The 25,978-nt window shown below is 37.5% G+C and overlaps 1 protein-coding gene across 3 annotated transcripts in view; it reads right to left on the bottom strand.

The window, feature by feature from the left end:
- Nucleotides 1–956: 956 nt before the first annotated feature.
- LOC150079816 (ras-specific guanine nucleotide-releasing factor 2-like) overlaps nt 957–25,978 on the bottom strand; it is a 303,084-nt gene continuing 278,062 nt past the window's right edge. For all 3 annotated transcript variants that reach the window (XM_090383592.1, XM_090383594.1, XM_090383593.1), the window contains 11 exons: nt 25,769–25,955; nt 25,458–25,573; nt 20,266–20,381; nt 16,694–16,873; nt 11,523–11,620; nt 9,878–9,962; nt 9,590–9,787; nt 7,244–7,323; nt 6,008–6,125; nt 5,831–5,899; nt 957–3,114 (listed from right to left, as the gene is read on the bottom strand). In XM_090383592.1, the coding sequence (XP_090239718.1) occupies nt 2,947–3,114; nt 5,831–5,899; nt 6,008–6,125; nt 7,244–7,323; nt 9,590–9,787; nt 9,878–9,962; nt 11,523–11,620; nt 16,694–16,873; nt 20,266–20,381; nt 25,458–25,573; nt 25,769–25,955 (1,415 nt within the window). In that variant the 3' untranslated portion in view covers nt 957–2,946. The remainder of the gene's footprint in view (nt 3,115–5,830; nt 5,900–6,007; nt 6,126–7,243; nt 7,324–9,589; nt 9,788–9,877; nt 9,963–11,522; nt 11,621–16,693; nt 16,874–20,265; nt 20,382–25,457; nt 25,574–25,768; nt 25,956–25,978) is intronic.

Raw genomic sequence — 25,978 nt, 5'->3', positions numbered from 1 at the left:
TGAAGGAACATAGAATTTTTTTTACTAAAATTTTATTAGACAAAACAAAATATAATAAATAATATAAATTAAAATAAATAACAATAATTTATAATTATAAGTAAATAAAATAATAAAATAAATCAATATATTTATAAAATTTTATTAAATATTAAATATAATCAAATAAATAAAACATATTAAAATGAAAGAAAACAAAAGTACTGTGGCACAACATTTTACACATTATAAAATTATTTTAATATGTTAAGATAATTATGAAGTGCCACCCACTACCATCATAAACACGGATGATGGTATACAGTTCTGCCGCTAGGTGGTGATATTTTACTAGGAAAACAGATTTTAAATTTAAAGAACCATTATTTTATATTTGTATCTTTTATAAAGATCTGTTCGGCCATATTTTAAAAGTTTTGTTTTTGAAAACTTTCCAAATATTTTTCCTTTGTTCTAATTGACACTAATTTTCAGAATATATTTGTTAGTCCCTGAGAAACTTTATGATCAATTATTTTTTCATAGTCACCCCCGATTTCTCCCTCCCTCACATACAAAAATCTACATATATGTAAATGAAGTGCTATTCAACTTCTTTTTGTTACATTTCGAAAACTTTTAGATGTATTAGCAACGACTTTGCATAAAATCATAATACAGTTAAACGTAATCTGATCACATTTCTAGAAATAGCGCTTCTTTTTTAAATTCTTCAATTATACCATCATTACCATTCTTTTTGTTTTCTGTATAAGAGATATCCAAACGAAAATTGGACAACCACGAATTCTAAGGTGGTATTATTATTCTCTCGAAACCAAGTGTCTACAACTGTAGAGGACTCCATTACCAAGGATGACCAATTTTCGTTTGAGCAACTCTTATATCAATTATATCAAATGAATTTTAAAAGGGTGTCCTGATTCTGAATGAAATTAAGAGACAACTAGGTGAGCTCCGCTTAAAATAGGAATGAAAACTTTATTCATTATGAGAAAGACAATGGAAAAGGATGAACGCAAGCATAACAGCTCCAGGTGTACGTACATTAATCACAATGATTGGGTGACAACACAATGAAGAGCTTTGGGTTGAAGACTATCTCGCTGCCATGCCTGGGACAGTAATGGTTGTCTCAACGAAGTGATTGTCCATTTTAAGGGTAATGCTACACCCTCAGTGTGTGCTAATAATATTAGACGTCTTGTTACGTGTCTTGGTTTTTTTTTTTTTTTAATTTTTTAGGATGCAGATACAAATATACATTCCTCTTATGGCAACCACAGTGATTTGGAAACTTGATGTGCTATCCATATGCGGATATGCTTTAAAGGGGGAAGCCCAAAATCACAGAAGAAGGAGGAGGAAGTTGCTGGACAACATGGATAGTTTATATGCAGAAGAAGTGGTGGATTGCTGTGTTCGGTGTTTGTCTACAAAGGTTTTAATATAATCGTGAGTGAATTCCTTTTGATTTACTCTATTGAGGGACGGGATATTTTCTTCCTGGTATGTTTCATATATATGTGTTTGTGTACGCGAGGCAGTTGAGCATAAATACGCAAAAGAACCAAGGAATTGGGAGGTTCAGAGAGGCAGGAGTGGTGTTTCAACTGAATCCCTGGATTGCATATAGGATCAACAATGTTAGAGGGGTATTTGTGCGTCGCTGGGACGAGGAAAGGATAAATAATCGTTTCAGCCAGTGAAACAAACCCAAGTGGGAGGGAGAGGACTGTTCTATGAGCTAGTGAAGCGTATTTAGATGATTTTTTTTCCTATGGTGTTCTATTCATCAGGTGACGTATAGCTCACTTTCGATACGAAATGTACAATAGCGAGTTGATAAAATTCAAGAAAATCTTTAAGAGAGATTTAAGACCTTAGGCATCACAAATTTTTTTTTTTTAGGTGAAAATATCCTTTCTAACTACCAAAGGCACCGGCATTAGTTTGGCAGCTTCTTTCTTCTGTTCGTCCTATATATATACAGAGATTTTTCTGGATCGTGTCAAGGAACTGTGCGCATGCTCAGAGGCAACGCACAAGACTGAACAACGAGAATAAGAAGCTACCCCCTGGCTAGGGAATTCTCAACTATAAACTGTGATAAAGGGTTATGTACATAACAAAACTCCGACTGGCGGTCGACAACAAGAATTAGATAATATGAACGCAGTTTTGGCACAAACACGTGCAACTGGGAGTTGCTTTATGGAGAATCTGCCAAGTGGGCAATATCTGAGTTCATTTATTAACTGTAGGCGGCGGTAGTTTCGTTTTTTTTTTTGCTTCATTTACTTTTTTGGAATTTTTAAATCATTTGTAAATGGAGCCGCGCCAATAGTTGTTTTTTTTTTTTCTCGTTACCATGGTAACTTGGGCAAACAAAATAAACGTACACGAGACCCACAAAGTGATACAACAAAGAGCACGCTAGCAGAAAGATTGGTATGATATGGAATCTCCCCATCGATATGCTTCGTGCCGATCCCCAGAAAGATCGACAATACATAATTGCCTCCTGGTAATGAGATGAAAGTACCGTTTTCCCCCCTCACTCTTTGGAGAGATCAAAGGTGAGGGCAGGCCTTGGAGAGCGGACCTTTCATTGTCTCTGAAGGAAGAGGAAAAGACGAGGTTGGACTAATGGTAATGTCCCTTGGATTCTTGTAAAGATCAAAACAAGCGAAATGTTATTCCAACGTCCGTACTGTTGTATCTCGTAGAGGTCAGATGGAGGTATTACCTCGAACAGACAAGCAGAAGGGTGGGAAGGGGTGGAAATAACATTAGATTTATCTTGCAGTGTTCTGGCTGGGGTGGTCACATATAGCTGTCCTTATGGGGATGTCGAGTTGCTGATATAGAGAGGGGGAGCGAACCTGTTGACTTTATGATGTTTACAGTCATATGAAAACAAAAATTGATCAAAAGAACTAATTTTCACGATCCTTGTCCGCTTACAGATGCCGAAGAAAATCCTCCGAATCCACTACCAGGTGGCGGCATTTTCGTGCTCAGACGTGACAGTCGAGGTTCCAGGCAAAGAGAAAGGTGATAAAGTTCCTCATCTGGCAGGAACCTACGTGGGTCTAGTAGGTAGTTGGTAACCTAGAAGAGAGAAGGTTCAAAATTATCGGAAAGTTAAAATACTTTGCCTTTATTTTAATTATTATTATTATTATCTATATTGTGCAAGGAAGCCTGAAGCTTATGCTGCACCATCCAAAAAAAATTTCTGAATTACACTGAGAGAGAGAGCAAGAGTCAGAAGTAAAAGGGAATCACAAAGAAAGAGAAAAATGATAATATCCAGCTCAGGACCCTGGGTGTGCCAAGCCCATATTCACCAATTGATGGGTACTTAATAAATACATAATTAGAATCTTTTTATAAGTCCTAAAACCAAAAAGACAAAAAAAAAAACTACATCCATCGGAAATACAGAAATGTGGAATATCCATTTAATAATTTTATTTTATTTTATTTTTAAATATTTTGCTCAGAATTTCTGGATCTCGAATACAGCTGTGATTTTTCATGTTATTATTATTTCCATTCTCTTCCAGAGCAGCCAAAGAGTCGTGGTGTGTGAATGGAGGGAATATTCATTCTCAACAGAGGTGTATTGCTAAAAAAAAAATAGTGCTGAAACGCTCGTTCTCCAGAAGACCATATGATAACGCCCCATCGACTGTACAGTAGCTGAATCAGACTTCAGACTCACGGTTCATAGAACAACCAGTTCTAGCGTTCAGCTCATGGCAAATCAAAATGCAGAGTTCACACGCATCACAGTATATCTCATTCGTTGGATCTCTTAATCTAACACATTGTACTTTAGTAAGAAACGTTCAAGTTACATTGCGAAATTTATATTTTTGTTTTTAAATAATTTTTTAAAGAAATCTATTAATTTTAAAGATTATTATTAATATATATATTTTTAGTAGCAATGGGTAAAATAGATATTTCTCCATCTCCTTTGATTATGCCATTGTTTCATAATATTAGGTTTATAAATTTAATGATTTTCTATTATGACATTTAGAAAAAAGTACCGGAACGTCGTTCCGGCCCGAATACACCACTGGTCCTCAATTTCATTATTAGAATCTTACGATTCCATACGCTCACTACTTCCCCCACAATCCGTGGCAACCGTGATAGCCATGCACACAGAAGAAGGGGCATTCAGTGGGGGCGAGAGCAATATGCATTCTATGATATTTCTGAGTTGTCCAGTAAGTTTGGAGGAAAAGGAATAGGCTAGTGGACTCTTGTCAGGTTGCTTGGATTTATGAAGCCAGTCTGGCACAGATTTAGCAAGGATCGATTCCACTACTTTTCTTTGTTTCGAAGAGGTTAGTTTTTCCGTCTCGATTAACGAAGCAATTTTTTTTACTTGATTTTTTTTTATTCTTTTTAACTTTTCTTTCAATTTTTAGTTGGGGATTTTCGTGTGTGAAGTCGTCATTTGGTTTATTTGTTTCCAGTTTGGATTTTTTCAAGATTCCCAACTTTGGGTCTCCATCAAAATATACTGTCATTGTACTCAGAACCCGAAAATATCATCTTACATTTTATACTTAAATATACAATCATTTTTGGGAAACACCTATTTGCAAAGCGAAGTACTGTATGTTTTAGTTCAATAATTATTAGCATTAGTAGTGGCATATGATACAAGAAAGCAATCTTATAAAGCATAGACCAAAAAAAAAAAACAAAATAAAAAAGAAACCCTACACACTTCACCTATCTATACCCTCCAGGAATTTGCCTAGTTCTTCCTTGAATTTATTCAGATTACCCAGTTCCACAACACCAGATGGAAGTGTGTTCCAATAATCAACCACCAGCTGGCCGAAGGCAAATTTCCACCCTGCACCCATGCCTCCTCAATTTGAATTTATGCCCCCTCTTATTTGTAGTCTGAGCAAGAGGAAGAACGTAATCAGCACTGAGCTTGCTCAATCCATTCACGGCCGTAAAAACCTCAACCAGATCAACATGCAGGTGCCTAGTCTCCAGACGCTGCAATTCTCAGAACTTGGTAAGAAGAGCTTTGTTCCCTTCACCAATCTCGTTGCCTTTCTCTGCATCCGTTCCAGCAGATCAATATCCTTCCTGAAATGAAGTCTCCAGATCTATATGCAGTAGTTAAATCTAACCATTGCCTTGTGCAATAGGATAATCATCTCCTTATCCCTGCTAGCAAAGTTCTTGTATATCATTGACAAAACCCCATGAGCTATTCTGGCAGCCTGTCTGAATTTCTCAGAGAACTATATCTGACTGCATAATATCAGATAATCTTAAATGGAATAAGCCAGCAGCAATTAGACTATTTTCAAAAATGCCCAATCACGTCAAAGTGCCATAAGAAAACAAGAAGCCAGATTCTTCTGGCTTCTTGTTTTCTTATGGTAGACTTCAAAAACATGATCGTTAAAATTCCCAGATTTTCTATATTTTTAGTTCAATTTTTAGGTAATTAATTCAGATGAATAACTAAAAATTTTTGATAATTTAGATAATTATCAAAAATCAGTCCACATCAGCGCTCGCTCCATTGCCGAACTCTGGCACGTTCTTCTGTCCAGGTGATCCCGGATACCTTAGTCACAGTGGTCTCGTCACCGTCCTCCCCACACTGGGTGGAAAAGGTCCTTTGTTTGACTAAATATTTGAATAAATGCTTATGTAATTATTCTTTTAAACCCTGACGTCTATCCACCTTATATCTACTTAGATAATTAATTTTTACACGTGCAACAATTAAAAACATTAATTATATAACTTTTTCAGAAAGAAAAATTCTTACTTTGCCATTCATTTCTATTTTGTAAGGAGTTTGCTGGAAGTGTCTGATTTCCCTAATCACATGAGCAACCTAAAATGACAGGAAAGAAGAGTTTCTGAAAAGCACTTAACAAATAATTGTGTTTATTAATGGTCAGCTTAGTAGGCTATTGGATAAATAATTAAATACATTGCCTACCATTCTCATTTTGGAGAAATTGAGCAGTCCTTCCTCTGTAAAGTTCGGAGTCCCCTCCTCAATGAAGGATAAATCAGTCAGGTACATGCCGAGGTAAGGGATACAAGGAGGATCACACCTATAAAGGTTATACACCAATTAGTATCTGAATATTGACAATCCCTCTATTTTAATGATTTCTGAGTATTATCAGGGCGGGTTCAAGAGTTCGGAGGAACGTGGGTGTGAGAATTCATACCTTTTACAGGATTGAGGAGAGTTCTCCTTTTGCGGAGATTTGGAGCCTGAGTGCAGTGCACTCGCGGCCCTCCCTACGGATCGGCCCTGCGTTGGTTATGTTCTTACTGTTTTGTGAAAACTGAAATTTTTGGTAGGAAGAATAACCCCATTCCTAGGCGGAAAGGGGTTAACGCATATAAAAGGTTAATGAAATATAATTTTAATATCATTCAATTCAGTGAATTTTTATTTTAAAATATTGATGGAGGACCTTGTAAACCTTGTAAAGCCCTGGGGAGGACATGGTAAACCTTATCGGGCGCATCCCCTGCGTGGCGCTGTTTGGACCACCAGACCATATCTGGTGGGACATCCGGATGGAGGATCCCACCAGATGGTGGGGTGGCCCGTATAGCTATAGTAATAAGGACCCGTGGACCAACAAGGAGCCCAGTGTCTGGGGGCTTAGAATAATAACTGGACCACCCTCTCCATAAATATGGAGGGCCCGAGCATAGGGTATAGTGCGCTAAAACGGACAGAGAAGACTCGATAACCGTAGCGAAGATAACTTCTCTAGGGGTAGGAAACCCCAAAATCAAATTCCCTGGCCCTTCAGGTTGGAGGTTGCTGATGGGCTGGATCTTCGTTAATGGAAAAAGTTTTAATCTCAAAAGACTTAAGTAATTGGCCGGATGGATTTTAATGGTCGGAATGGACCTTAATGTTCAATGCCTGTTTGTAGAGAAGAAGAAACATTGATTAGCAGAAGTATGCTCAATACGGCCATAATTATATATTGTGCTGTATTTGATGTTCAACAGACAGTGTCATGAAGGAAAAGAAAGGTCAAAAATCTACTGAAAAACTGAGTGGCATTAATTGTTTACCGTGAAATGATTACCTCCAGTCAAATATATTGAGTTTACACGATGAACAACCTCATTCCAAGAAAGACACTGAAAAGGAGTTAAATATTTTCTCCCAAGTGTGATTAAATAGTTCATTGATTCTTACCTGTGCAAGGCATCACGCATATTTCGGAACCGACCGTCAGCAGATACAAGGACTTGTAGTTTATCAACACTTTGCTTGGTCTGAAAGAAAAAGTCCTTATTATACTACGATACAGTATAGTAAAAGAATAATACATGTATCCGCATAGTAACAGAAACTAAAAATACATCATACTTTTGTGTCTTCTTAATACATTATGATGAAAATGTAAATTGGACAATTGATGAGAAAATTCCAGGAGAATAAAAAGAAAGCAACAAGAACACAAAAATTTATTTCCTAATTCTTGGGATGAGGAACTCAGTACTGCCTCTTTTCATAAACAAAAAAACTGTCATAATAGGGCCACCCTAGGGTAATCTCGTCTACCCATGGGTATTATGTCCGCAACATGCGTGTGTTCTCTAGTCGATTTGCCTGTCTGCGTATGTAGCACAGTGGTTATAATCATCGTTCTACCCACACGGAAAAAGGCCGGGTTCGAATCCTTTCGATGATGCGACGAACTTTTATGGGCTTTTTGTCAATCCATGGCTGATTAGGCGTGGTTAGCAAGGTTTTCTTTCCCAGCAACTTGGGTTTTTCGTTCAGCAAAACAGGCAAACTGACCACAGAACACATGCAATTTTGGATAATATATATAAATGGATGAGATTGTTCTTGGTGACACTAATATCATAATTCGTTTTTCTCTAACATTGGTCCTCCGTGGCGTCTAGTCGGCAAGATACATTGCCGGCTGCCACACGTTTGTCGAGTTCTAGTTTCGATTCCCGTGTATGACTAAGGTATCTCTAAAGTCCTCTTCGATCTCGGTGATAGTTAGCCAATCTCGAACGGAGGGTGTAGGGCTCCCCATCCCCTAAACTCTTGTAGATTTTTCAGCTCGTGCTACATGGAAAGTGGCCTGTGGACACGTGGTTGTACATATATAATATGCAGATGGTTATGAGTGTACGCTTGAGAACAATGAAGACTAATGTTTATTATTTTTTTTCTCTCATATCCGCTCTGAAAAAAAGGCTGTTTCTGCCAATAGTAATCTTCTAAAAACTATCTTGCATGTGATTCCATAAACCTTAAGGGTCAAGTTCAGCTGGTTTACCTTGACTTCGTTTCAACATTTAACAGTATTCGGTCATCAGTGCTTCTTTACTAAATGGAAATAAAATTATGGAATACAAGATGATTTGCTCTTTTTAATATAGGAATCGCTCGTCCATAAAATCCTTCTTCTACAGTCAAATGATTCTTTTGTTATTAAAAATAGTATTTTGTAGAGTGGCGCGCTCTTTCTGTCCCCCCTATTTTCTGCCTTAATTCCACCATTTCTGCTTATGCAAGTGTCCCTAGACACTTATGCTGATGATAGTGAAATCATTTCTACTACACCTGAGGAGGTACAAAAAACCGCAGTTTCTGGGAGAATAAACCATGCTACCTTCGTCTGAAACCGACTAACTCGGCCACGTTGTGAAAAAGACCCATAAAAATTCCTCTCGTCATCGATGGGATTCGAATTCAGGTCTTTTCCACCCGGTGTTGGTAGGTCGGCGATCCTACCAACTGTGCTACGCACGAGGACATACATATTAATGATACTATTGCTGTTGTCCTATAGAGATCTGGGGATACTGGAACTAAAATTATCATTGATTCTCACATCAACTTTTGTAAAATTATTTCTCCATAAAATGTGAGTATTGAGACAATCGTACTAGGCAGAAGTATTCATTAATTCACTCTCTAATAGAAGTTTCTTCTCGATAGGTTCTTTCCTTATCCATCACTCAAACTGATTCAACATATCAGTGCAGATGCAGCAAACTCAGATGGAGATGCTGTTTGAGTGTTATCACTGGAGACCACCTGCTGTCTGATGAGGATCCCAATGAGTTCTGAAACAGTCTATCATTTTCACAGAGACGTAGTCTTTCATAGACGTAGACGTTTCATAGTCTCCCTCAACAGCATCGACATTTTCATTGTCGATGCTGTTGAGGAAGATATGGGTTTTCTCTTTCCTTTTCTTTCGCATAAGGTTCAATGATGTGTTCAGTTTGTGAACTGAACACATCATTGAACCTTATGTCAGAAAGTGATGACTCAGTTGATCCTGATTGGAAGATGCTGAAGTATTATTAGCGAGTGGTCAATTCACAATTATAGTAGCATGTACGTTTGAGTTGACCATGGTTCGGTTCCATGTCACTGTTCAATGATATATTCTTACGAAATAACTGCCTGGCCTGTACCTCCTCCGCTTATAAAAAATATATAATACCAGATTTTTGAAAGAAGCTATACATTTAGAAATTAAGCATTAAAAACTGAATTTCTACTTACAGTTTTGGATACTTTTTCCCAGGTTTTTTTGAGCCTGAAAACTGAGCTGTTCATAAAAGCTGCACAGATTTGCAGAACCCCATTAAAGTTGTGCAGACAGCGACAGATGTCTGCTACAGCAGCCCACTTCTCGATGACCGATACTCTCTTGGACATCTCTGGACATCGCATAACTTCAGACACTACCAATCGACTAACCTGAAATAATTGCAAGGCGTATCTTCAGTATACGAATAGTGCAAAGTGATACAAGCAGGTTAAATTGAACATGAAATCACGAATACTTACGTCATTGAATCTTCTGGTCATCAGAAGGATATTTGGAGCTTTTGTAGCCTTCTCTGGTTTCATCCACGCTTGGCAAAGGAACTCCCTAAAATTAATAATCTGGTTTCACTTTTGTTTAAACACTAAAAATTATCTCAAATCAACGTAAAATTAAAGACATTTTACAGGACATATTCATAAGAATAATTAAAATGAAATGAATAGTTAAGTTTTTAAAATGAATTTCATAAAATATGAATTTGCTCATCTCGCTAGTACTTTTTCACAACTACTCCAAACACTAGGACACGCGTAGGACCATCAGAAAAGCACTTCATGGAAATGGGTTACCATAGTCACGCAGTGGCTTATTAGCCGAAAATGCCTACCCCCTCCGACAGTGCACGTAACTCTACTCTGGTGTAGTAAACAAAAACGTTGAAGATTGCAACAGTGGCAGAACTCACTTCAAGCATCGGATGGACGCCTCTGGGTGTGGAGTGTGCCCAAAGATTGGTTTCACCCAGGTTATACTGCTCCAACAGAGAAGTTCGGTGGTAGTAGCGTGATGGTATGGTATGATCATAAATGACACCATAACCATGGAGCATAACCATAAACAGCCACGGAGTGAAAAAAAGCCAATAAAAGTTCCTAGAGTTATTGACGGGATTCGAACCTGAGCTTTTCCACCCAGTGGGGGGAGGACAGTAATTATAAGCACTGTGCCACCCGCATTTTAGAGAAGACGAGCTATCATGGATGGCATGAATGGCAGAGAAAGAAATGTGAACAAATGCTTGAATTTGTTCTGATGCAAAGTGGTATTTTTAATAGATGAAATTGTGTTTTTTTTTTTTTTGTAATAATTGGCAGATACTTTTGGCTTTGAACTTTGTGCGACCCATACAATAATCCGCTCTACTGCTGCTACAGGGTAGTAGCCCTTGGCCTACCTTCCCGTGGAGATGGCCGAGTACTCGGAATCAACCGTCCAGGTGATTTGCTGATTCTGGGTAGCCAAACGGGCAGTACAACACGAACTGGGTAGTACAACACGAACATAACACACACATTCACACAAACAACATTTTACTCACACATCTGGCCATTTTACAGAGTTCTGTATCATCACAATGAAAACGTTCCAATTTCTAATAATGGGTTAGATAATCTTCAGTTGACATGGTCGGGTATTATATTCATGCATCTTATTAGCAGGCCTTCGTGGATAGTACAGTTGGTGTTATTACCGTCCTCCCTACACTCGATGGAAAAGACCTGAGTTCGAATCCTGTCAATGACGTAAGGAGTTTTTATTGGTCTTTTTCACAACATAGCAGAATTATTCGGTCTCAGGACAGGATATCACGATTTTTCTTCCCCGGAAACTCGGGTTTTTCATCCAGAAAAGAGCAAATCAACCACGGTGCAAAGTGGCCTAAGTTGCTGATGTGCCTAAACGAATACAACAACCAGCCAACCGTATCAGCAATTTAGAAGGAATCTGTTGACCATTTTCATTCTGCAAATTACTTTTATTATCTGAACTGTACAGTTAATTTTTTTTTTTTTTTCAATTTGATTAATTTACGATAAATAGTATTTCGGAATAACACTTCAAAAAAACGTATTTTTTATGCAGTAAAAGTGCTATACAACTTACTCGCTACGTATAGTAATGAATATTTTGTGGTCCAAGTACGTCATTCCTTCTGCAATCTCCAGAGCTGACAAGGTTTCTATAGTCTCTTTACTTGCCACCTGTATGGAAAATAAATTTATTTATTCAATTTTTGAAAGATTGAATTAATGTGCATACGTTTTTATACTGTTCTTAACAAAAAGAAAAACAAAAGCCAAACTTACTTATAAATTGCTGTCGAGGATTTGATTTAAGTCTAATCGAGGATTTGATATACTGAGATATATTTTTCAATAATTTGAAATATATATATATATACACACTACTCTACCATTAATATCCGAACACCCATCCATGGGGTTAAAAAGGTCCTATGCATGCAACACGTCACAGAACCTGCTATAAATATGCACACTGGGCTTCGAACAGACAACTGCAAAAGTGGGCATGCAAGATGACACGTTCAGCAGAATTACCTCAACAGTTCAACAGAATTGATCACCTCAGAAAATGCTAGACGCTCATTGACATGGTGTAAGGGGCCTGGACTGGAGAACAGTGGAAAACAGTTCTATGGACAGACGAGTCGAGGTTCGCACTCCACCAGTCTGATGGCCGTTCCTGGGTGTGGCGAATGCCAGGGAAACAGTTCCTTTCTGATTGTATCCTCCCAACATTGAAGTTTGGTGGAGGCAGTGTAATGGTATGGGAGCTCCTTTCATGGTTTGGCTTTGGCCCATTAGTCGTTATCGGCAAAACCATGAATGCTGTGCAAAATCAGGATAACCTGGACAATTTATGCACTTCCAACATCATGGCAATACTTCGGGGAAGGCCCATACCTGTATCAGCAAGACAACGTTCCATGCCATACTGCTCGGGTCGTAACAGAGTGGTTTGAGGACATGGGTGTGGAAAAGTTGGACTGGCCAGCCCAGAGTCCTCGTCTGAACCAGCGTTGCCAACTCTTAATAATATTTCCCGCTAGCCGCATACTCAAAATCCGCTATTTTTAGCACTTTACCCGCCAAATTTTTTAAATTTTCATTTGTTTGTACTTTGTAGCGAATAAAAACAAGCAAACAAATAGTATATATAAATAGTTATTTATTTTTCTGTTTTTAATATAAAATCAATATCTAAAAATCTAAATTAATTTCGAAATTCAATACCTCCTCATCATATGCTTCTTGTGTACCTATTTTGCGAAGCACTTCTTCAGGTAAAACATAATTTCTACAACACTTTCCAACTATTTTGAGCCCGTACCTACTGATAAGATTGCATTAACCATGCCAACACTCATTCTGTTGCGTGTTTTGTTTTTTACTAGATTTAAATTGCTGAATATTCTTTCCACATCTGCATTGGATAATGGCAAAATTAAAATACCCAATGCAAATTCGCTAATTTCTTTAAATGGATTTTCACCGCTTGCATCTCGATATTTCGAAACTTCTGACCAAAACTTCATTGTACTGTTGAAGTTTTCCCATTTAACGAGAGTAATGTTTATATACAGTTGCTCAATTTTTTTATTTTTCTACTTCAGACAATTTTAAATTTTGTAATAAATTTATCAGTGGTTCTTTTTGTTGCTTTAGTAAATCTATAATGCTTTAATATATTGTTAACTGAGATTAATGACATTTTTTCTAATTCTTTTATGTTGTCCGGAAGGCGTTGTTTTAATTGTTGATACAAATCAATCAAGAAATTACGGCATCTCTCTCTTATTGCCATTTCATCTGTTGTTGTGATAAGTTTATTCATTATTAATTCATTTATTTTTATTTCAAATTGGTAACCTAAATATGGCTTAGGGTCTAAATAATTATTAATGTCCTCTTCTATCCTTTCAATATCTGTATTTGGTAAAAACATTTTATTGGCAATCATCGACAATAGCATGTTTAAATCACGTAGTAATAATGTAGGATCGGCAGTATTTGATTCAAAAGATTTGTTTACTCTTTGTACTTCAGATAAGATAGGTTTTAAAAATAAAAGATACGCTAAATTACTTTCATCTTTAAACATTGAATAAAGAAGTTCTGCAGTATAACATTTGTCAGTCAAACGAGTTATTTCAAAATGGGCTTTTAATTCAATATACTGTTCTAAAATTCTTGTTATAGCAACTTCAATGGATAACCACCTTGTTTGACACGAATGAACTATCTTTTTCGGATCTGCACCATCGTTTATGGCACTGTATAAATATTTGAATTGATTTTGTCGGCTGGTGGATTTACTAAACCAATTAAAAGTTTCAGCTATCATGAATTCTAGACTTCTAGGGAATGTTTCGCGGGTTGCATGACATACTGCTAATTGCAAAGAATGACAAACGCATTTAATTAATGCGTATGTCATTCTTTACAATTGTGGAAAAGCTAACCATTCCTTCCGAAAATTTTGGGTACATTTCGTTTTGTTTTTGTCCGCCATCCCGTAAGGTAAGGCTTATGGCCAGTCCACCTCTATCGCTAGAGAAAAAAAATATGAAATCGTGAAACGCTTTGAGCGAAATGAAAGCCCATGTGATATTGCACGTGCTACAGACCTAAATGAGGCAACGCCGAGAATTACAAAGAATGCGGAGAAAATAAAAACAACTTTCATAGCAGGAGCAACTCAAAGTGTAATTAAAATCCATTAGATTAAGACACAAAGAATTGGAAAAGATGGAACGGCTGTCATCTGTTTGGATAGAAAATCAAACAAAAAACAAGTTTGCTTACGATAGAAGCAAAAGCATTAGCAATATTTTATTACGACCTTTACGTAATAAAAAAATACGTAATAATCGTAATGAAATACGTAAGTATTTTATTACGATTATTTATTGTGTTTGTAATGTTTTGGTTACAAATGTGTGTTCAATCTTGGGTGGTCGGCACCTAACCCAATTTTTCCCATAGGGCCTGTTGTTTATATTGCACGAGGGTTTCTAGGAATACAACTATCGTGCTATACGAGGACTGACTATACTAAGATATTATTACACTGTGGTTATTAGAAATAATTATTACTTATTACTTACTCTTATTACTTATTGCTCTGTGGTTATTAGAAACGTTGAAAGAGATGTCGGTAATTCGGATCGCATTTCTTAGAAGCCAAACAAATACGACGAAGAAAAATTATCCAATGCCATTCCTTCGCGGTTTCAAAAAAAGGCGCCATTAGAATTTTTTCCACATTTTTAGATTTGATCCAACAATTTTAAGCTATGACCCAATGATCAGGTCGTTGTTCCCTGAGCGTAACTACGTAAAATTGTTGGGGGTTCTCCTCAGGGAAATCCAGAATAATATAAAACCGATTCGTCGCTTTATAAAAAAATAACTATGAAATATGATATCCCTACTATTTCAATTATGAATTATTTTTATTATTAATTAAATAATTAATTGAACAATTAATTTAATATTTCTTAAATGAATATTTCTTAATTTAAATGTTACATTGCCAAAATACATAAAATGCTAAACATTTATACTCTTCCCGCTGAAAAATCCGCTATCCGCTATATCATATTTTTATCCGCTAAACCTGAAGCAATTCCGCTAAATCTAGCGGGAAAACCGCTAAAATGGCAACACTGGTCTGAACCCTATCGAGCATCTTTGGGATGCATTGGATCGTCGGGTACGTGCACGTCGAGATCGCCCAAAGAAGATGGCCCTACTGATGGCTGCGTTAAAGGCCGTGTGGAGGAACATATCACCTGACATTTATAAAGAGCTGGTTGAGAGTATGCCGCGAAGATTGAAGGCCGTCATAAAAGCAAAAGGTTTCAGCGCAAAATATTAAATGACACAATAATAGCTCTTTTTTTTGTCTAAAGGCAGGTGTTCGGATATTAATGGTAGGGCAGTGTATATATATCTTCCTGTTCACGCGAAATTATGTTATCTGAAGACATCCTTTCATTATCCTATAATATTAACTGTTATTGCATCATCCTGAATGCATCTGATTTGTAGATTGTGCAATAACGGGAGGGCTGTTAGGAATAAAAACCCCGGAAGAAGAATTTGTTTTGTATTATATAATTTTACTGTCATGCGTTGACACTTGTAAAAGCTACGACTATTAAACGTACAAATCCGCCCCAGAACACCCAGAAATTCGTAAAAAGAAACGTGAGACCATATCAAAAGAAAATCTGGGACAGGGCTGAAACGGATTATTACTCCATCATAGGACAAACTTTTAAAATATCTAACACTCAATGATCATCATACAAGCTCCACAAACCTAAATCCAGTATGAAATTTAGGATATATGAGATAACGGTGTAATGGTAAGTGAAAGAGCTGCCCAACAACGAAGAAGTTGAGATGGTTTTAAAGTATATCGACTCTATAAGAGGTCCTTATTGACCAAATCCATGGGTAAAAAAAGAAAACGAAAACGTTTAACCTGACTAAAGAACATACTAACTGAATAATTTAGAGGTGGAAAATCTGTAATATTCTCTGCAGAGTCCAAATTTAGCCTCTCTGCATCGGATGGGAACCACTACATTCGAGGTGGGCCCTGCAAAGTTTATTACACTACTTTGTCAAGTATCATGAAGTACCACGGTCGAAACAGAGAATCCAATGCACTTTAGATCCCCTTTATCTCCCTTTGCATCCATCAGTGATCAGCAATATACATCGAGATTTATTGGACTTTACCAGTTACCAGTACTATCTCATAATATGAATCTCATAATATTTAGCGGTGGGAGCAGAGGCCCATACAGGAGGGGTCCATACATAGCTCTTTAAGAGGTTGGAACAGCGTACTGGAGTTAGTTCTTGTCTAACACGCTACTTTACTAGGTGAGGGATAAAAGTGAGCTTGTCAGAAAAGAAATTTGCATGTAGCGAGAGACAGGGTTCGACAGAAGGGGCGAAAAAAAAAAAAACCAGAGGACCCCACTATGAGGTCCCTTTGCATACAAATGGATTTACTATGCGAGGTTTGATGCTAAATAAAAATTAATAAAGATTTAACTGTAAAATAAATAAAAAATTTAGCAAATTTATTTATATGAATTATTAGGAAACGATTTAAAAAATAAAACGGATGTAATAAATAAAAATAAAAATTGTACAAATATTAAACAAATGATAGGATCTATTTATTAATTAATGTTTAGCATTTCTGTTTGTATCAGCAGAAAAGATACTTACCATAGGGGTTGCCAATAGCATATCTAAATCCACTACCATCTTCTCCTCATCTTGTTTTGATATCATCTGAAGTAACTGAGCTGCTGCTTTGTGTTCTGCAGGTAAAAGATTCGTATTATGTACAAGTTCTTCTAAGAATTCTGTGGTTAGATTTAGAAGTTTTCTGTCATTTTCAAAATCCTGCAAAATAAGAAAGAAGTGATCATATTATTATGTTCATTTACAGTATCATATCAAAAACTAATCATAATCTTCATACTCAACAAATATTTTAAAAATAACACTGCTTATCCTTTGATAAATCATATTATGCGCTTTTCAATCTGATGGAAGAATCTTGATCTGGGAAAAACCTGCCATATGAACTGCATCATCCATATTGGGATGGTGTGCGGATGATTTTCATGGTATGGAGGTCATTAGGCATTGGACTTCTGGCGCCGATAGAATTTTACGCTGCAGCCATAACGCTTTTCGGGATGTGTTCCCTTTCGTAATACATGATGACCTAGTTTGAAGAGAACAGCGTACTACTGGAATGAGGAAGAAAAAAACACCTTTTCATATTAGGGCCAGCCGAGACTTCATCTATCCATGTTAATATGTCCATAAATTGCTTGTGTTCTATGGTCGATTTACCTGTCTTTTGCTGGACGAAAAACCGAGTTTCCATGGGAAAAATAACCATGCTGTCCATGCCTGAGACCGACTAACTACTGGAGTGTCTCCCGGAGTTTATGGCATATATACAGTAATTTTGAAGGCGATCGCCAGAGCGCATATTGAACTATTGAGGTTAATTATGAGGACATCTTTGGACTCGGGAGAGATTCCTTTGGATTAGAGAAATGAAAAACTTATCGCCACTACATAAAGCGGTTCTAAGAGTGAAGTCGGTGACTGCACCAGTTAGTCTGACTTCAGTGGTAAGGTAAATCTTAGAGGCAATGATTAAGAGTACAATTCAGAGAAATTTAGATAGATTTGGTATTCTGAAGAGCACACAAGGTGGTCTTGTTAAGGGAAAATCATGTTTAATGATTTTCATGGTTCAGTGTTCAGCCCATTGTTCTTTTCTACATTTATTTATCATATTGATGAAAGTATATCCAGCTTAATGTCCGAGTTTGTAAACGATACGAAGCTTGGCAGGGTTGTTAATGACAGCAATGACAGCACGCTACTGCAACAGGATCTAGAAAAGTTGGGCAGATGGGCTGAGAGGTGGCAACTGAAGTTTAACATTGACAAATGCAAAGTACTGTACTGCATATGGGTAGCAACAACCCCAGCAACAACTGTGCGGTACTACACTCGGGGTAGTGGAGAATGAAAGAGACCTGGGGTAATTGTGCACTCAGATATGAAGTTTCTGATCAATGCAGACAGGCTGCCAGAGCAGCTCTTAGGGTCTTGTCAATTTGCTAGCAGGGATAAGGGGGTGATTATCTCTTGTATAAGGTAATGGTCAGGTCATACCTTAAGTACTGCATATAGATCGGGAGGCCTCATTTTCGGAAAGATGTAGAGCTGCTGGAACGAGTAGAAAAGGGCAATGAGATTGGTGAGGGGGGACCGAAGGAGTGCTCTTACCAAGAAAGGCTTAAGTTCTGCAAATTTCAGAATCTGGAGGCTAGGCACCTGCGAGGTGATTTTGAACTGTATAAGGCATTGAATGGTTTGAGAAGGCTCAATGCTGACGGGATTCTCCCTCTTGTTCAGTTACGCACCTGAGGGGCATAAATTCAAATTGAGGAAAGACAGTTATAGAATAGATGTGCGGAAAATTTTCCTTTATCCAGCTGGTGGTTGATTGCTGGAAGAAACTTTCACCTGTCGTTGTGGAGGTTGATAACTGAAATAAATTAAAAAAGGAGCTGAACAGGCTTTTGGAGTAAATGGATGGGTGAAATGGGATGTTTTTTTTTCTTTTGGCTGATGCTGTATAAGCTTTCTTTCTTGCATCGTGTGCCTCTACTAATGCTAATGCTAATTAACTTAGAATGCTTCCGAAATTCACTCCTCAGTCAACATGTGTGGAATGAATTGCAGACGGTTATTATGGGGAACCGTTTAATGCAACTTGTGAAGGTGATCTCCATAGTGGACTTCTCTTCGAATAAGAAAGTAGTTGTCCCATCTCAGTTGCGGGAATGGAGTTTTCCTCCCTCGAGTAACTCCTTGCTTTTCAAACTAACATGAACACATACGACTAATGAAGCAATACAGTCTAATTTGTTGATTCAACATAAAACCATCACCAAAAACAACAGCAACCAGAATGACGAAGTACTGTATTTCCATTGATAACTGTCAAAAGTTGCACAACCAACAATTTGTCGCGTAGGCTAACTGCTATATTAGAATTTTTAAATTATTTTTTTAGTTACTTATATTAATGTTTCTTTTTATATGTGTCCCTAACATTTTCTTCTCAACAATCAAGGAGAATTTTAGGTACCCGAAAATGCTTCTATGTAACTGGATTTATCTCTTTTCAAGCGGATGATGGTTTGATTTTTCACTGTGCTGTGTTTGACGAAAGTTGAAAATGAAAAGAAGAAATAGTAAGGATGTACTTTGCCCACTCCCATCCCTCCATATTTTATCCTAATTGCAACGGGATGCGAAATACTTATCAAGAAAAACTGCAGTACGATCGGATTAGTATTGTAGAGTTCAGTCTGTCCCTTAGCCAATAAGTGCATTTACAATTTTTGAATTACTGCTTTATAATTTGGTTCCTGCACACCAATACCATTTAAAGAATAAAACTGCACACATTTAAAATACTTTAGGAACTAGCATGCCTTTTTTTTCCGAGTTACCTATTGAGTTATTACATTGGACCTCAACTTTTAAACTTTCGATTTTTCCTCCCGAAATAATGCTCATCTCATGTATTTTTATGAACAGAATCCAAATCTGAAGTTAGATATTGCCTAGTACCCACAGATTTACAGAGGAATATAGGTTATACCTATTTAAATTTTAAGAACTATTACAATAAGCCTCATATTTCCTCTCGTGGAAAGCACAGTTGGTATAATCATCGTTAACCCCCCACACGGAACGGAAAAGACCCTGAGTTTGAATCCCATCAATGTGGCGAAGGATTTTTATTGGCATTTTTCACAATGCGGTTGAGTTAGTCGATCAATACAAGCTCTTTGAGTAGACCGGGGTTCAAACCCCTGACTGCTAAACGGTCGATCTGCCAATCCGCCCTCGACCAGCGTGACAGATTATGGTTCGTTACCCTCAACATGAATTGTTAAGGCAACTTCCATCCTGCAGTGGATTGATAATAGCTGCTGCTTACCATGTTCAGCATATTCACCATTAATGTACCCTTAGAGAAAGACTGCAACCATGATTTTGTAGGTTTCTAATAAATAAATTTCCAATCAAGATTTTCCCAGCAGAATAGCATACGATGATTTGGTTTAAGGATCGGATAACATAGAAGAAAATTACATTATCATTAGTTATTGTAATGTCAATGTTTATTGTAGAGTTAAATATTTTAAGTTCAAGACCTCCGAAGCCACCGATAAAAGAAGTGTCCTTACCTGAGAATGCTTGGACACCCAATGACGGAGCACATTAAGAACTCTCATGGTAGCAGCTGTACTGATCATCGATTCTCTCTTTGCTTTTGTGTTGGGGATCTTCAAGTCTGCACCAACTGAAAGGAACAGTTTTAAATAAGTTTTTAATTAATTTAGGATTACGAAAATAAAATGTAAACTACACTGTATACTACTCAGTACATATTGCTGTGGGTGAAATGTGAGAATTATGTCTGAGGACTTTCAGAAATGGAGCTATTAGCCAATGCTCCTGAAGATTCTAATACAATATATATTTTTGTTGTATCTTGCTCCACGCGCAGAGGAGCAATATAATCCTACAGCCGCTTACCAACTCACCAGATCTTTCGTTCTGTTAAAAAACACTTTCTGCGTGATAAGACAGAAATTATAAAACCGAAGTTTAGGAATTTTGGCACATCGAAACATAATCAGAATCAACTACATGTTAGCACTGTCCTTGCAACTTGCATAGTTACATCACGGATCTAGGTCATCTTATCGAGACAGGGGCAATTTTGTAGACTTTTTTTCGCACAGTAGCAAAACTATTCGGTCTCGGTAGAGGTAATATGTTTCTTCTCCCCCACCCCCAAGGAAATCCTTAATTTTAATCCACAAAAACCTCGTAAACTAACCATGCACTTAGTATTAGTATTAGCAATGGCCATATGGTGCAAGGAAGCCTATGGCTTATGCGGCACCAGCCAAAAAAAAAAAAATAAATAAATAAAATAAAATAACACAAAATAAATAGAAGGTTGCAGACACAATATACTGGCACTTCATAGCCTTAGAATAGAGGTTTGATTTAGTTTGGTTATAGTTTAATTGGTGAGTTAGCGACAAAAGCTATAGTGAGCCAAGACCAAGAGGTTGCACAATGAGAATAAAGGACAGAAAGGCAGAATGGAGAATAAAAAGGCAAGAAAGAGATCGCTTATCAACGAAACTAATAAAAAGGCGAAGATCTTGAAATATAAAGTTCTGGGCAAAAAGCGAAATAATTTGATCCAATACAGAAGAGATAAGACTACAGACTGGAAAGAAATGCCAAATGCTAAAATGCATACAAAAGAAAATATCCTTCATATTAGAAGTTCTATAAGCTCACACACGCTGTTGTTGTTGTAGTGCTGTTTTAGGCGCATCAGTGACTAAGGCTATATTGCACCGCATGTACTCTGTAAATTTCGTGTGTTCTATGGTCGATTTTCTGTTTTGCTGGACGAAAAACCAGAGTTTCTTGGAGGAAAATCCATGCTACCCTCGCCTGAGACCGACTAACTCAGCCACGTTGTGAAAAAGGCCCATGAAAATTCCTCATCGAATTCGGAAAAGACTTGAGTTCGAACTCGAACTCAGGTCTTTTTCACCTGGTTTGGGGAAGATAGCGATTCTACCAATTGTGCTGTCCAAGAGGGCCATACAAGCGCAGTATATCGTGTCTTTAAATTATAATAATAAGATTCTTTATTAACATAAATTTTATACACTAGTGATTCCTTACACAGAAAGCCAGAGGAATCTTACAATTAGTTGTTTATACAAGTGATTTTGATTTATAAAAAAATCATAATAATAATAAAAAATAATAATAATAACTAAATCATAATTAATAGATCAAAGCAAAGATAATAGTCAAAATGTAAAAATGAATGAAGTAGTAATTACAGCGAAAAAGGAATACAAGTTGAGCAGAAACAAATTACATAAGTTAACTAAGATCGGCACTTACACAAATGTCCTTTACAAACAGCAAGATAGGACAAGATGCCATCTCGGTATGCCTTGTCTATCGTCCACAGGTCGATGTCGATGTTGAGCGAGTTGAGAGTGTCCAGAGTCACATTAGGGAAGTGTCTCTTGAAATTCTGTAACCGCTGGAGCCTTGAGCATAAGGAGGGAGTACTACGGAGATGTCTGCCTGGCAAACGCCAACCAACCGTGTTCCAGATGTTGATGTGATCCTGCTTAGCTGAGCAAAGATGAAGGAATGACTTTATTTTTAGTACATGGGCTCTGTGGACTATGGGCGTATATTGCATGTTGCAGCAGAGAGTAGATTTAGATGTTGTGTAGTTCTGGTGCGACCACAAGTTGGCCCACTTCAGCACCCAGAATTCGAGAATTTGTATGTGTTCTCTGGTCCGTTTGCCTTCGCTACACCAAAACAATACAGAAAATAAAATCACCCTCACATTCTGTGAAAACTGCCATTAAAATGCCTCAGATCGCTGACGAGACTCGAAACCACTCCTTTTCCACACAGTGCGAAACGACAGTGGTTATAACCATTGGGCTCCCTGCAAGGACTCTATATTGTGCACGATCATCATCACAAAGGAACTGTTAAATATGCATATAAATTACTTTATATTTCTAGTTGGCTTGCGTTTAAAAACACGGACTCAATTAACAATATTTTGAACCGAATTATTCTAGATAACAGAATTTAATGTTGCACAATTCTAAAGAATAAAGCATTCCACTTCACCATCTTTGTTGGTGAATATGTTGAATCGGCCCTCAGGTAGATGTTTAAGATATCTTGGAATGTTCCAATTCATAATATCAAGCATTAATTGGGCAGTAATGAAGATTTCCGACCTTTTTCTCTTCGAAAAAATGCGGTAATTAATAAAGTAATGTACGAATAGCAGGGCTCTTTGCCAAGCTAGTAATAATATTGCATCGAGTTGGTAATGTATTATTGTCTAAACTTTCATGGCTTTAGGCTTTCATTGTACACTACATTACAACCAAAGAACGCTGCCAGTATTTCCAAAAAATATCCCAAAAATCACGACGCTAGCCTCTGTCTAATTCTGCATTGGCCAACGCAGCCCTTTCAACCCTGTCTGCCCTAGTGGGTAACACAGTTGGTAAGATTACCGTCCTTCCCACACCGGGTGGAAAAGACCTGAGTTCCAATCCCGTTGATGGCGTGAGGAACTTTTATGGGTCTTTTTCACAACGTGGCTGAGTTAGTCGAACTCAAGTGAGGGTAGCATGGTTTTTTGCTCCTGGAAACTCGGGTTTTTCCTCCAACAAACAGAAAATCGACCACAGACACGCAATTTAGAGACAATATACACGGAGCAATATGATTTTAGATGCTGATGCTCCTACAACCTTACAACGACAACCTTTATAATAAACAAAAAGGAATTTATAAAGTCGACAAAGCGATGACTTCAACATTTAATTATTTTACAACCAGAATTTTCAAACGTCTAAAATAAATGGTGCTTAAAGCTAACAAGAGTTCCGCTTAATAAATGCCTCGATGAAGTAATTCTCCAGCCGATGTTCCGCTTAGTGCCGAAGACTTCACACGGAATTTTATTCCATGGGGATGAGGTATATGCTTTGAGCATTAGCATTGAAAAATCGATTCTGGTTCCCTGGAGAAAAATGGAAAGAGGTTAGTTAGAAATAATACAATACTAGTTCGGTCGCCTCCATTATAAGTAAAGACCACTTGCGGACCTGTGGAGTTGCACAGCTCTTGAAGGGTAGATAAAAACCCATAATAATAGCGGGAGTGATGCTCGCACGTTAATAAATACTGTACACCACAGAACTGAATACATCTTCTTCTAGATTTAATTCTGGGAACTAGCACTGAAAGTATACTTTGTTATCAAAAATAAAGCGGGAATGTGATTCATCACTCCAGAAAGTGCATTTACACTCCTCCAATGTCTGCTTTCTGAAAGCTCGGCACCAATACAACAATCACTGTTGTATTGGTGTATCGGTGTTGCAGGAAAGATAGAAGATTTACATAAACCATGTCATCTTTGAAATTGGAAGGAAGAATTTTAGTTGTGAAACTATTTCACCAATATGTAAGATACACAACTCTGCGACGTTGCTGGGTTAAACATTCAGAAGCGACTCCTCCATGAAAACCAACTGTTAATAGCGTTATGAAGAAATTTGGGAAATCGGGTAGTGTTTCAGACCTTTGTAGAAGCGAAGACCCAATTCATCTGTTTCTGCAACAAATATTGATAGGTACATGCGCCCTTGTTAAAAAGACCACAAAAATCATCCAGAAGATGGTCATCGGAATTGAATATCCCTCAGTCAATAATTAGAATTTTAAAGCAGTCTGGGCATAAGGTCTATATCCATAGATTGTTACATGCCTTAAATGAGGTTGATCCAGATTACAATTTTCAGAGAAGGTGCTCGAGATATATTTAAAAAAATGAAAATTTCTTAATTGGGGTACTGACAATCCCCATGTTGTGACTGAGCAAGAATTTAACCTTCCTGGAGTGGCTGTCTGGGGTGGAATTTGCTCGGAAGATGTCATAGGGCCTTATTTCTTTGATGGAAATGTCGAAGGTGAACGTTATCTTGCAATGCTCAATTTTATCTGGCCGAAAATTGCGAAAAGATTTGTATTTTATGCAGGATGATGCACTTGCCCATTATTCCTTAATGGTGAGAAGATTTATGGATAAAAACTTCCCAAACAGATGGATCGGAAGACGTGACCCAACTCAGTGGCCTGCGAGATCTTCAGATTTAAAGCCCATGGATTATTTTTGTGGGGACATTTAAAAGGTGGGGCCCAGAAACTTAACTACGTCGAGATGATGAAAACAAAGCAAGATTTTATATCCCCCAGAAACTCGAGTTTACTCAGCATATCAAGGCTTAGTGGCCATGATATTCTAAGTGACCAGGTCCATCTCGTGGTGCAAACATTGCTTCCCACAAACGATGCCATGTTTCAGGATGATAATGCACATCTGGTCCAATCTTGGTATGAGGAGCATGAAACTAAGGGTAAGCATCTCCTGCGGCCTGCACAATCATCAGACTTAAACGTTATTGAGCCACTGCAGGCATATTTGGAGAGGAGTGTTGCGAAGCAGATTTCCTCCACCTTCAACACTCAAGGAGCTTCAAATATTACTCTTTGAAGAATGGTCCAATATTTTTCTAAAGACTCAAGATTCATTTGAATCTGTTCCGCGTAGAATACAAGCTGTTTTGAAAGCAAAGGGTGGCTCAACACCATATTGGTGCTAACTATTATCACAAGTGCTTACATTATCTTGTCTCCCCCCTGTAGCAAACAGTAATCTGTAATTCTAGTTTTGTGCTATCATTTATTATTTTACTATTAAGTTTTCGGATAGTCCACTTACCTGCGCTGGGTAGTCTACTTCCTGCTCGTGACTGGGGTTGTGATAGCGGCTCAGGAGGATTGCTTGATCCTGCTGTGGCAGCTGCAAATGCAATTGCTGCCGATGCCGTACTGGACCTATAAACATTGGAACAAAAATGGAAAAATATTTGAAATTAATTAAAAAAAAATTGCAATAAAAGTCTCTTTTAGGTTGACACGAATAGAAGCTTAATTTAACAAGCTATACTCAATTTCCTGCTGCCAGATACAAAACTATTTTGGGGTCTCAATGAAAAGATTAATAATCGGACATTGTTATGCAATACCCACCTACGGGTGGATGCTCTGGAAGATGTCACAACCACTCCTGCTTTACTACTATGCTGAGGCGAGTCTGGGAATTGGAAACTACTTCTGGGAGTTGATAAAATAGTTGATTCTGTTTGGAAACTACTTCTTGGTGTGGTAGACTGGCTCGTGCTTCCTTCAGTATCTGTGCTCCCTCGTTTTGCTCCTGCTGGAATAAATAAATAAAAGGAT

This window comes from Mastigoproctus giganteus, chromosome 10 (assembly GCF_048544385.1).
Source record: "Mastigoproctus giganteus isolate SK-2022 chromosome 10, ASM4854438v1, whole genome shotgun sequence".
Taxonomy (NCBI): domain Eukaryota; kingdom Metazoa; phylum Arthropoda; class Arachnida; order Uropygi; family Thelyphonidae; genus Mastigoproctus; species Mastigoproctus giganteus.
The sequence above is the reverse complement of the archived record's forward strand: the minus strand, read 5'-3'. Positions and strand labels throughout refer to the sequence as shown.